Source organism: Tiliqua scincoides, chromosome 4, assembly GCF_035046505.1.
Source record: "Tiliqua scincoides isolate rTilSci1 chromosome 4, rTilSci1.hap2, whole genome shotgun sequence".
NCBI lineage: Eukaryota > Metazoa > Chordata > Lepidosauria > Squamata > Scincidae > Tiliqua > Tiliqua scincoides.
The window spans coordinates 136,813,827-136,826,463 of record NC_089824.1 but is presented as its reverse complement, the minus strand read 5'-3'; the positions used below and the strand labels follow the sequence as shown (position 1 = coordinate 136,826,463).

General features: G+C 41.1%; 1 protein-coding gene across 2 annotated transcripts in view; it reads left to right on the top strand.

The window, feature by feature from the left end:
* Window positions 1–12,637, top strand: part of PKN2 (protein kinase N2) — a 64,171-nt gene that overhangs the window by 24,336 nt on the left and 27,198 nt on the right. The window contains exons 2-3 of one of the 2 annotated variants that reach the window (XM_066623899.1): window positions 2,466–2,556; window positions 3,136–3,436. In XM_066623899.1, the coding sequence (XP_066479996.1) occupies window positions 3,205–3,436 (232 nt within the window). In that variant the 5' untranslated portion in view covers window positions 2,466–2,556; window positions 3,136–3,204. The remainder of the gene's footprint in view (window positions 1–2,465; window positions 2,557–3,135; window positions 3,437–12,637) is intronic. The other variant, XM_066623898.1, reaches the window with a different exon arrangement.

Below are 12,637 nucleotides of genomic sequence, written 5' to 3'. Positions count from 1 at the left end.
GCCCCTAGCCATAGGTTAACATAGTCTTTGAGGATGAGCTCATTCCAGACCAGCATTTTGTGAGGAGAGGGGCCTTGACAGACAGAAACCAGTCTTCCATCCCCAGTGGAGATGACCATTTTCTTTTGTGTCATAACTTGGGAAAGGTGTAACTAGATGATTTCAGTTGGTCATGGGATCTGTGCCTCAGTTAGCATGGAATTCTGTTTGAATTGCCAATGGGGTTGATGAGAAGAAGCCTGAATTGCTGAGGAGAAGCCTGGGGCTAGAGGGAAATACTTTTGAAACCTAAATTATGTGTGCAAGACGGGAAGCTCCAAGGATTGTGGCATTGTTTTGCAGGCCTTAATAGGATAACAGGGTGAGGTGTGGCTACATGTGTAATGATAGAGACCTCTTGGAGGCAGAGGGATGAAGGTTGAGCATCAAATTTCATAGAACAGAAATTTTGCCTCTTACCAGAAGCTTGTAAGGTGTGGTAGGTACTCTTGGCATCAACCTAGTCAAGGACAACACAGGCCTGGCCTGGAACACATTTTCTTAGTGTGCATCTATGACCACATACAAATGTTGACATATGTGCCATGTAACAACACTGCCTTGGTTTAATTTGACAATTTTGGAACTATGGGGGATATTCCCTATGAGCATTTATCTGAATTAGAAATGCCAATTTTCCTGCAGTGTTGGGGTGCGTGTAGTCTGTATTCTAAAATGATATTTCATGTTCATTCCTTACACGTTGTAGGTGGTTATGAATAAAAGGACATTTGTCTGGTAGATGTTGTGTTCAGCTAATGTCTATCTCAGTAATTTTTCTCAGGCAAACAAATGATTCCAAAACCAAGACTAGTTCATACCCTGTCTTTTAATATCTGTTCCTGTGAGATGACTACAACTGTAACTGGATATGTTATGTAAAGACTTTCAGACACCAAACGTATGATCCATCCTTATCCAAACAAGATATGGTGGGTGTGTTACTTGTTAAACTACTATGAATTACTGAGCATTTATTCTCACAGACTGAAAAAGCAGGTTACGCATATTTGGATTCTTGAGTAACCTGCTTGTTCAACAGGTAGAGATTGTAGTAGTATGAAAGTATAATGATCAGATTTGAAGTCATTCAGATTTCAGTTCTGCAAAACTTTCTAACAACAGTTCAGAATTTTCAGCTACAAGATTCCAACAGCTACCTTGTAGACAGAAGCCAACTGGCAAGAACTAGCTAAGTTTCAATATGTTTGGGGTGTGTTTTGTTTTAGGATCATGCTAAAATTCAGCCCAGCGACTTTTCCTTCTTGGGTGACATCATTCTTGTGGTGCATTTTAAAGTGTATTTAGGATCTGCATGCAAGTGTCAATCAGTTTTTCCAGATTCAGTGTTGAACACAGTCCTGAAGTCCTCCCTTGAGCCCCATACTGTCTAATCTATATTATATAAAAATATCAACCTTTCTTTAAAATAAGGATATTTATCATAGTCTGTTTTATGCTAGTTGCCTATTGTCTTGGATGCAGATGATTTGCATGAATTCAGCTTTATATGGTCAGCTACCCCTGCCTAGAAAAAGTGTTTAAATAGTACAGGCAGTTCTGCCCCCCTGTCCCATTTCACATGCTAAATACATGGCCCAGAGTGAGCCTGAAATTGGAGAATGAAGCTGCTGTTCCCTCAGTTCCTGTTTACCCCTTGTAACTTTTAAAGAAACAGTATGCACATTTCTGGATGTCTGGATATTCAATATAATTTTTAGCATATGTGATTTTCAGTTTGGAACATAACATTTGTGTAGGACAAGGGGAAACACTGTATGCTGTGTGAATGAAAGTGTTCAGTAGGAAAACACATGTCCAGATTTTTGCAGTGATATTTTACTGTGTGAGGGAATTTGCAATCAAAAGAGTAACATGATTTCCTAAACTTATCAAGATTAAGCTTAGCACTGTGTTCATGAAAGGTCCTCCTATGAACAGATACAGCCACTGTGAACCCAGAGGTAGTTTTGGATCCAAACATTTGTATCCCCCAAGACAGGTTTATCCATGAAGTGATATGAAACTACAGGGGGGCCCTCATTATCTGTAGGTGTTCTGGGAACAGAACCCCTGTGGATATTGAAACCCATGGTTTTTGGAATGCGCCCACTCTCCAGACCTGACTGGAGCTGGATAAGGCATTCTGAGGCCTGGGGAAGTCCTCAGGAATTTTATAAGGCAATAAAAATGTCATTTCCGGTTGGGGGTTTTTGAGGGCATTCTGAGAACTGCAGCGGTAGCCTTTGGACCTAACTGGAGCCCTCGGTTAACTAAAATCTCTGAATGCTGAACCCGGGGATAACTCGGGCCCCCGTATTGCCTCGAGTGGCAAAGATGGAAAAATGACAAACTGACAAGGACTCAACATCTGTATCCTGCCCCTCCAGCCTGTTCCTCTGCTGTTTTTTCCAATTGTCTTCCAGCTCACTGAGAGCAAGTTGGAAGAGGATCATGGCAGTGGCAGCCCCCTTCTCCCTGTAGTGTTGCTGAAGGAAGAAGGTGGGGGATCAGAAGGTGAGAGCATTCATGCTCACTGGGACAGCAAAATTGGGGGAATTTAGTCTCCTTTTCCTCTTCAGCTTCCCCCCCCCCCCCATATTTCATCTTGAATCATTGCCACAAGTCTTGGCAGTGGTTTTTGGGGGGAGATCAGGGAGCTCCATTAAGGAGGAGAGCTGCGGAAGAAGTCTTGCCCTGGCACTTGCTGCATGAGTGCTGCTCTGCAAGCCACCCATCATTGTTTGTTACATTTAAATTCTCCTACCTAGGTTTTCATTTTCCAACAAATTAAAACAACAAATGTGAGCTTTTAGTTCATATGTGTAACAGTACAGAGCTCAAGTGAGTGGCAAATCCAATGTAACTTAAATCTCTCATTGTTAGATATAGCAAAAAAGTGTCATTAAATTTAAACCTGTTAATTCTCTGAGTATTATCCATCAACATATTAAGCTCTGAATCTGTCTCATTGCTGATGTAGAATATTTGCTGGTAATGATTAGTGTAAAGATTATTTAAAGCATATTTTTTAAAAAATCATTCTATGCAAAATCATCAATTAACTGGTGTGTTTTTTTTTCCTTCTCTCTTTAGGGAGATGTGCGAAGTATCCTTGTCTCTGAGAACGTGAACATTGGACAGAAGTTCGACTATTCGGACACAATGGTACAGCAGAAGTTAGATGAAGTAAAGGACCAAATTAAACGGGAAATAAGGAAGGAACTTAAAATTAAAGAAGGAGCAGAAAACCTCAGGAAAGTCACTACAGATAAAAAGAACTTGGCATATGTGGACAATATTTTGAAGAAATCAAACAAGAAACTAGAAGAATTGCATCATAAATTACAGGAATTAAATGCACACATTGTTGTTACAGAACCTGAAGATGTTACAGGTATAGTACATTAAGTTGATGTGGTTTTCCCAATATAATACTTAAAATGCTCTCTATCAATTAAACTAAAAGTAGATTCAGTGTTTTTCTGAAAGCATAATTTGCATGCAGTTTTAATCAACTTCTGAATAATGGAAATTACGTCAGAATTTTCAAACTGTTACCTACAGGTTTTTTTGTTCACTTCTTTAGAGCTTAGGAACTGCAGGTGATCTATTAGTACATAATTTGTTGCTTCTTCAGCTTACGTCATTGCAGAATAACGTGGAAATCGCTATCTTCTATGTACGTATCATGGAACATATACTTAGCTGTCTCTTCACCAAGGATTTTAGGTGAAGCAAATCAGGAAAATTTCTGTTGTTGTGACTATTGCAGGGATTTTTTCCTACATGTTTTTATCAAACTATAAAGTGTGTAAGTTAGTGCCCTGAATGTAGGCAAGTCCATTCCTATTTCAGCCAAACTATGTCCTGTTGTGTCACATCTAACAACAGCAGCTCATACTTCTGTGAAAGAGAAGGAAAAGGGATACCTGGATTGAAATTCAGAGCTTACCTTTTACTTATTAATGATTTTTCAGGGAAAGGAAATCTTAGTCCTACAGGTGTTGCCTTTTGGCTGCACAGAAAGGGAACTTGCTAGTGACTAGGCTGAAAAAAGGGAGACTCCTTATACATGAGGATAAACAGTATGTCTGTGAAAGTGTAATGCAGACAGCATACTGTTGCTTAATTACACTGATAAGATATTGTTCATCCTTCTTTTAGCCACAAATTTGCTGATGATTTTGAGGAAACTTGAGCATATACCAGGTATATGCATAGCTTGGGAGTTGTAATCACTACAAGGAATGCTAAGGTCTTGCATAGACCTTAGTTTTATAGCATTCTTCTTTCACAGTCATGTGACATTTGTTTACCCTGGTGTGCTACCATGTTGGTGTAGGCCAGCTAACAGTATCTGCACAGCAAAAGAAACTTTCATGCTCTTAACAATAGCTAAAACCTAAATTATCACTTATTTGAAAAATGCAACTTTTTCAACCACCAAAGAAACAAGTGATTGTGCAGCATAAACACATTAATAACAAGGTTACAGATTTTTTCCATGTATACGTATTGCTATTAATAGTAATTTGGACTGTGTTTTGTTGCTTGGGTGTTCTGTGTAGTGAGCTGTTGCTAATATTTAATCCACTTTTAGAAGACAACACTTAAATATTTTTGTTTTTCCTATGGAGCATTGCAAAAGGAAATACTTAACTGCAGCATTTGTTGTTGTGAAATGCTGAAGAAGTATGGCCAGCATATAATGATTTTAACCTTGCCCAGTAGCGTTTGTATAAACATTTGCATGCTACTCAGAACATCTGCGAAGAGACTACATTTTATACAGGTTATAAAAAGTAGCAGTTTTCTTTCTGTTAAATGATAAAGTGGCACTTTTAGTATGGAAAGATTTCCACTGCTGTATTTTTTTGAAGAAAAGAATTACATGAATCAAATTAACAATGAATGGATACAATATCAGTGAAACTGGGCTTTTCCATGATATGGAAATACAGAAGGTTCCTGACTTAACGAAATTTCAAACTTGTGCAAAGCATTCTATAAGCCATAGCAGTAACACATGGCCGCCTGTCTAGAGACAGCTGTTTCCCCACTAGTCCCAAATCTTTTCATGGAACTGTCTGTGTGCAGAAGGAGATCCAGTTTACATAAAAAAATGAATTGCGTAAGGGTGGCTGGAATAGAACCCAGTTGCAACTTACACAAGTTGGTGAGTGCTTGTATAGCATATTTATGCAGCATGTTAACATGATGTGCTTCAGTTTTGGTGACTAAATATAAGACAAATATGCCAGATCAAATCCCGTTAGATCTAACGCATTGGAAAATTTTCTGGAAAGAAAGACTAAATTATCTCTGTATAGGCTAACTGAGACATCAGTGCTTTCTCTCTCTATGTTGGTGGTTCAGGCACTTGGGGAACCTCAGCTCCAGTGATAGCCCCATGGGATAGTATCTAGAGTGTTCTGAACAAATATAAGAGGAAGATTCATAGGTAGAGACAAACTGTGTGATGTGAACCAGAATACAAGGTTGCAGTATAAGTGCTAGTAATACAGATAGTAAACATGAGATGACATGTTCAAATACTGTTGTGCTTTATTTTGAATTAGTTATTGCTGACTGTATGCAGTAGTGGGATTTTTGGCTGCATGCTATAGCAATCCTGCCACAGTTCTCATTCTTCCACTTTGTAGCTTTAGTTTTTAAGAGGAGACAGTTATGTTTTCATCGTAGTTGTCACTCTCCTTGGTTTTTCAGGTGTCTCCAATCTCCCCCCTTCCCTCCCTGGCTTTTCCTTCCGCTTATGTCAAGTTAAGGGAGGCTGTGGCCAAGCTTTAAAGGATAGGCTGCAGCTAGAAGTCCAGTTCTGGTGCAAGCAGTCAAGACCAAATTGCCAGAAGCAGAAGGTACTATCAAAGATGTGCTGATGGTCAGTGATTAGATTAGGAAGGCTAAGGCATGGGACCTTTCATTGCCATTATGAATGAGTTGCTCAGACAGGAGAGCTACGGTTAGGAGAGTTCTTATACACAGCCGGCAAGACCAGGTCAACTATTTTCTCTGAGCTGACTGGCTCTAGTTTCTCTTCCTGTCACTGTTAATGGAGCAATGTGGAAAAACAAGACACAGAGCAGGTGCTCCTTCCCTATAAGCTGTCCTAATAGTGCAAGAGATAAGTTGCTGATCAGCTGCCAGAGGCCAGTTCGACCCCCGAGCTTTAATACCCAGCATTTGTTTAGCACTTTCTAAAAGCGCAGAGCACTTGTATTATTGTGATGGAATCCTAAGGTGGTGGTATCCCTATGTTGCAGTTTGAGAGCTAAAACTGAGAGGGGAGTGGCTTGCCCAAGGCCATCTATGTGAGTTCATGGAAGAGGTAAATTTGAACCAAAATTTAAATAACCAGGAAATTCTAATTCACGGCTCAGTCTCTTACCCACTACGCTACCCCAGTTCTTCTTGTACCCAGCCTCTGAGCTGCATGTACAGGTGGGCTTCAGTATCTACAGAGGATCCATTCTTGGACTCCCTGTGGATACAGAATATTGCGGATAAGTAAATCCAAATTATGTCCTCCGAAGAGGACTGGAGCTGTGCTCCAGTTCCCTCCAGCTGGCTTTCTGGAGTCCAGAGAGGCAGCACACCACCTCAAGCTTGTTCATGTCTGATTTGAGTGGAGTCCATGTTTCTGATCCATATAGGAAAATTAGCAGAATAAGTTTCTGGAAGAGGCACATTTTGGTCTTATGGTTCTGCAGCCTAGATTATATGATCTTCAGAAACACTTTGCCAATGATTGAAAGAAGGCTGATGCTATGGTAGTTCTTGCATTCTTGGCTATCACCTTTCTTCAGGATTGGCGCAATGATGGCTTGTTTCCATGCTAGTGGGATGCATTCTGAGTGCCAGATGCATGTCATGACAATGTGGAGCCATTGCAGCAGGATGTCTCCCCCCAGCTTTGATCATTTTTGCAGTGACTTGGTCCACTCTGGGCCCCTTTCCACTCTTCAGTGACCTTATAGCACTCTCTACTTCATCAATCATTGGCTCACCATCAAGGAATGGATTCTCAAGCAGGTCAATGGGTGGTGGTCCCTGGGGTGAGGTATGATTATATAGTTGTTGGAAGAATTCTTTCCACCGCTGCAGGCATTCACCAGGAAAGCTCATGAAGGTGCCATCCACTTTCTTGATATTGTCATTGGTCAACTTAACTTTCTCCTAAGGGTCTGATACTGAGTCTAGTACTTATTTGATGCATTCTAGGATGAACTCTGATATCTGCTTTTCTTCTTCATCAACATCATCTGATGGTTCAAGTGCTACAAATTTGTTGGATAGGGTGATTTGGAATTCTTTTCTGAGTTCTAGATTCCTCAGACATGCCCAGTTCAGTTTGACCGGTGGGGGTGCCTTGTGTTTTACCCATTGTAGTTGTAGCTGGACCTTAGTACAAACAAGGTAGTGATCGGATCCACAGTCAGGCCTCCTCATTGCAAGTACATCTTTAAGTGACAATCAGAACTGGGAGTTGATCAAGATGGAGTCCAAGATGGCCGAGTCTTCACCAGATGGATTGCGTCATGTACACTGGTGTTTGCAAGGGTGCTGGAAGTGTTGGTTGTTACCTATCACTGAGTTGTTTGAGGCAGCAAAGGACAGCAGGCATAGGCCATTGTCATTGATCTCGCCATGACCAAATCTGTCCAGTGTTTTTTCCCCACCCAGTGCTCTCTGCACCAGTGTTGCCATTAAAATCTCCTGCCAAAATGATCTGTTCAGTCAGCAGGATCCCGTCTTGAAGCTGGCTGTAGAAGTCTTCCTTCTTCCTTGGCTGCATCTGGGCTGGTCTCGGTTGGGGCATATATTGACAGGATATGGGTCTTGACTATACAATTAGTGGTGAGAACTGCCAGTCAGTCTTTATTGGTCAGAAAGCAATTACACTTCCAGCAGCCCATCCGTCCACAATAAAGCTGACGTCAGTTGCTTGTTTTTTGACACTGGAGTAGAACAGTGTCATTGTTTCATTGATCATTGGTGAGTGGATGGTCAGTGGATTGATTCAGTGAGGTGTAGTTCAGATACGGCAGCTATCAAGACTTTGCACTTTGACACTTCCATGGCAATTTCCTTTTGTCCGACATGGTGTCCAGTTTGCACATTCCATGCAATGATACAAATTTCCAATTTCGCTATCATGAATGTTGTTTTTTGGTCAATAGTCCGTTTCTCACCAGCACCCTGGATCCCAGTGCTAGTGGATTGGCTGCCCCAGACACTGTAGTTTGGATTTCCATTTGGTTTCTTGCCTGGTTTCCCAGTTCTGGTCACTGTGGCATGGTGGCCACCTTTTTCAGTTGGGCTTGGGACCATCCTTGGTGGAGTTGCAGGTGGGTGCTAACCACTTTCACACTTGCTGTGTTAGTTAAAGGTAAATTTCTCCTTGTGTTGGAGAGCCACAGTCAACCAGAGTTGTTGTGATACTTCTGTTAAATCTGTACAGTTCAGTCAGGTATAGATCTTCAACCATTCTTGGAAATGTTGACCTGATCACATCACACACTAAACTTTAAGTTTTCATGTTCTGTCTTGGTTGAGAAAATCAGTTCACTGTTAAAATACAGTCCAACCTCTGTATCCACAGGGGTTCCGAATAGCCACAGTTATCGAAACCTGCAGATAATGAAATCTACAGGTTGGGGCGTGGAATCTGCACTTGGGAGGTGATCTGAGGCCTAGGGAGACAATGTGCAGACTCTGCAAACTTCAGAAGGTCTCCAAAAGGCCTCTGAAATGCACTTTTACAAACCAGTAGTTTCTAAGATCTTCCAGGGGCCTTCAGAGGCCTGAGGAGGCCATGCGTTGCATGGCATAAGACTCTTCCAGTTGCATCTGGGAGGCACAGATCGGTCTCCTGGTTGGGACCAGCATTGGGTCAAATCTGTGGTTCCAGAATCAGCGAGTATGGAGGACCAATCTGTAGTATTGTAAACACTGTATGTTAAGTGGTAAGCCAACTGGCAGATTGGGAGCTTACTGTAGAGGATTTCCCACCTTCTGTGTAAGGTTACTTTTCTAGGTAACACACTAGTAGAGTATGATAGATCCATCCACTGGCAAAGATTATTTTTTGCTTGAATGCGTTATACCAGTTCATTTTGGTTTTATAATCTGTCAACTGCATTGTCCTATGTTATGTTCTGTTGTGGAAAATGGAAGAACTAAGTGTCCCCTATGTTGCCTACTGCAAGTTTTGGCAGCAATATGGAGTTTTTGAACTTCTCCATGATTGGAGTGATTACCATGAAGCTCTGCCTAAGAAGCAACCATACCAACTACTAGAAAACTAGAATTTAAACTGCCAATGATTGACATGTTTGTAATAATATTGGGGGGGGGGGAGATATTGTGCCTTTAGAGGAGTACCTAGAAGATGAAGGCATATAAATGATCTTATTTTGATATAGTTGAAGGTCCAGTGTCACTTTGGGAAACTATCTCATCAAATGTGGTGGTTATGAATTTGTTGAATACTTCATTTTTTTAATGGTATAAGAATGACTTCCTTGAAAAGACTTTTGAGGTTCCAGCTTTATAATCTCTGAGCTGTGCCTCTGCAGCCTTGTTTGATACTCCTTAGCTGCTGAAATATATAATGATTTGTGTGATTTTTTTCTTAACATTCTTCGTGCTGTGTTTCACGTCCATAGCAATCCATGTTGAAAGTTTTCTGTCAAATAGTAAACTTGCACTGAAGGTACTGGTTCTGAATTGGCACAGTTGGCTTTAGGTTGCCCGGTTTGGCCCTACCCTGCCCTTTCTTTACCCATTTTGATTCTGTTTGATAGCTTCGTATTTTGCTGGCATACTGCATCTGGTGTTTTGCATGTTGGTTTGCTGTGCCTGATGTTGCCAGTCCAGCAGAATGAACCCCCATTGCTCCTCCAGTGGAGTGCCATAGATTGTGATGATGCATCCTTTCAGAATTTGCTAGTGCTGTGGGTCATAGGGTCAGACGGGAGTCTCTTTAAATGTGCAACCCAGATCAGCTTGTTTTACAGAATGTAATGTTTGCCATCAGTAATACAATTTGTTAGTAGAGTTCTCAATATAATCCAAGGCATGCTTATCAAAGCACATTGGCAGAGTTTTAAGTGTTTTTACCTCAGCTGCAATTTTCTTCTAATATTGCCGGAAACTATTTCAGCAGTGCTTTCAAGAAGAAGATTAGATGAGAGATTGGCATTTAAGTCTCAGTCATGAGGTAGTTTGCTCAAAAGTGGCAATGTTGAATCTGCCATTAGGTTTTCTATGGAGACTGAAATTCAGCAACATGAGATAAGCTTATTTTCCATTATAACATTGCCCAGGACTGTGACTTAGTATTTAAAGCTAACACTTTTCCCCTGCTCTCCATTTTATGTAAGATATTAGACTGTTCGGTGGGGGGTGGGCAGAGAACATTTTGTAAATGGTAAATGAAAATTTCTAAAAAGGACAGTTAGGTTAACATAGAATAGAATAAACAGTGGGGCTGTGACTCAATATTTGGCCATTATTAGTTAAAACATAAACTAAAACATGTTTTTATTCTATGCTTTATGTTCTATGCCCAGTATTACTGCCTCAAGCTCATGTAGACAAGCTTCCAAAGAGATATTTGTTTCTTTCTTATGTAGTTCAGTGACTCAAGTATAATAGCAATCTGCGTTGGGAAGAAAAATAATTTGATTCCTTGTCCCCTGTTCCACACTCTGTGGTCCCCTGGTTTCACTGTGCGTTCATACAGTTTTGTAGAATAAGCATATATGTGCTGTGTGGAAATCCACACTAAGGAGCAAAAAGGAATAAACCAGGAGTATTCTGATGGGGAAGCGGGGAAGTAAAGGTGCAAAAAGAGGTATATAACAGGTGTGAGAACAAAATGTAGTTTTTAAAATACTTACATGTCTTTCTTATTCAGGAACTACCAGAGTGGCTTACTGTGCATCATAAAAACACCGTAAATACTAATGTTGCTTAGAAAAGTAACTTGTGAAATAGAGAATAAAGTGACACAGGCTGGGGAAAGTGAGTCAAGGGAATAATTTCAGACCACTTTTTTCTCATCTTGTATAGCTTTATCTAATTTAGAAGAGGGGAATAAAAGCTTTTTTTGTAAAGGCAGCAGTGGAAGAGTGTGAGCCAGTTTTCTGGTATCTAAATGTTGGTGTTCACTTCTAGTAGATTTGGGTGATTGAAATAACAGCCCAGTCCTGTGGGCATCCTGTGCTGCTGGGACTTGTGTTCCAGCAGCACAGCCTGCTTTATGGTGACATGAAACACTATCTGCTGTTGTGTGCTTGGCCACTTTTGCAGATGGCAAGTGGTGAGGCAGTCATAGCAGCAGCTTCAGAACCTGCTTTGGTACCTGTAAGATAGTGGAGGAGGCTTGCTGAAGGTAGGGAGGGGAAACTGGGTGATTTGCGGGGAGGGCAGGAAGCAGAGCAAACGCAGGCACCAGATCCTGTCCCCTGAAATTTGGCCCACAGTGCCTCCTCACTCTTCTCAGATCTGCACTCACTGTAGCGGTCGAGACCCATAGACCATCAGGGGATTACCAAAGGTAAGAAAACAGAATGTGCCCTGATAACCCTCCCCTTCCAGTATGCAGTGTGTGCCTCCACGGCACAGCTGCATTACGTAAAGTGGTTGGGGATAGAATTTGGGGCATTACGTAGACTGCAATCCTATCCACACTTTCCTGAGAGTAAGCCCCATTGAACAAAATAGGACTTACTTCTGAGTAGCCATGGTTAGGATTGTGCCCATAGTTTCATAAAACAGGTATTTAGATTTCAATTTTAAAGCATTTTAGTAAATTCTACATAGGGCAGTTTTTACATGTATAATCTGTTTCACTTAGCCTTAAGTGTTTTTTCAAGTTATGATAACATGTTTTGAAATAAAGGGCTTGATGAGAAATAGCTGAAGAAACTTATGGTATGTATCCCAGGAGCTTCTGTTAGAAATAACAGGCAGGCATGTAAGTACAATTAAATAATTACAAGTAACAGTAACTAATTAGCAAAGAGTGCTTGCTCCTAATTACAAAGGTTTCTTTATGTGCTGTTCTGCCATATGGGAACCAAAATTAAGAAATTAACCTGAGTGTGTTAGCCCATTCCTTTCAAGCCTGTTAAGACATACCTTCATCATAAAGAAGCAGAGCCCAATAGTCTCTATAATTTTGCCCCTGAGTGCATGGAACTTTTCTATGGCTGCATGGGGATTGGCTATGAAATGCTCGGTGATGACATCATTCTTCATCGCCAAACTCCGGAGTACAAGAGGGGCTGCACAGCTCACAGGGAAGGCTTCTTCACCACACTCCAGGGCACTCTCCCTTTGCTTCTTGCCCTTTGCTCTTGCAAGAGGATCTGATAGAGTGCTGAGAGGGAGAGCAATGGAAGAGGTGCCATTGCCACAGATAAGGTTCAGCCCTGCCAAACCTGAGTGCACAGCAAGTTTTTTTCACCTGTGTGGGGCTTCTGATTTAGCTGTATGGCCATGCCATTTACAGAGAAGGCTGCCAGTAACCCCCATTTTGTTAGCACTTCAGAATTTCTCAGGACTTCTT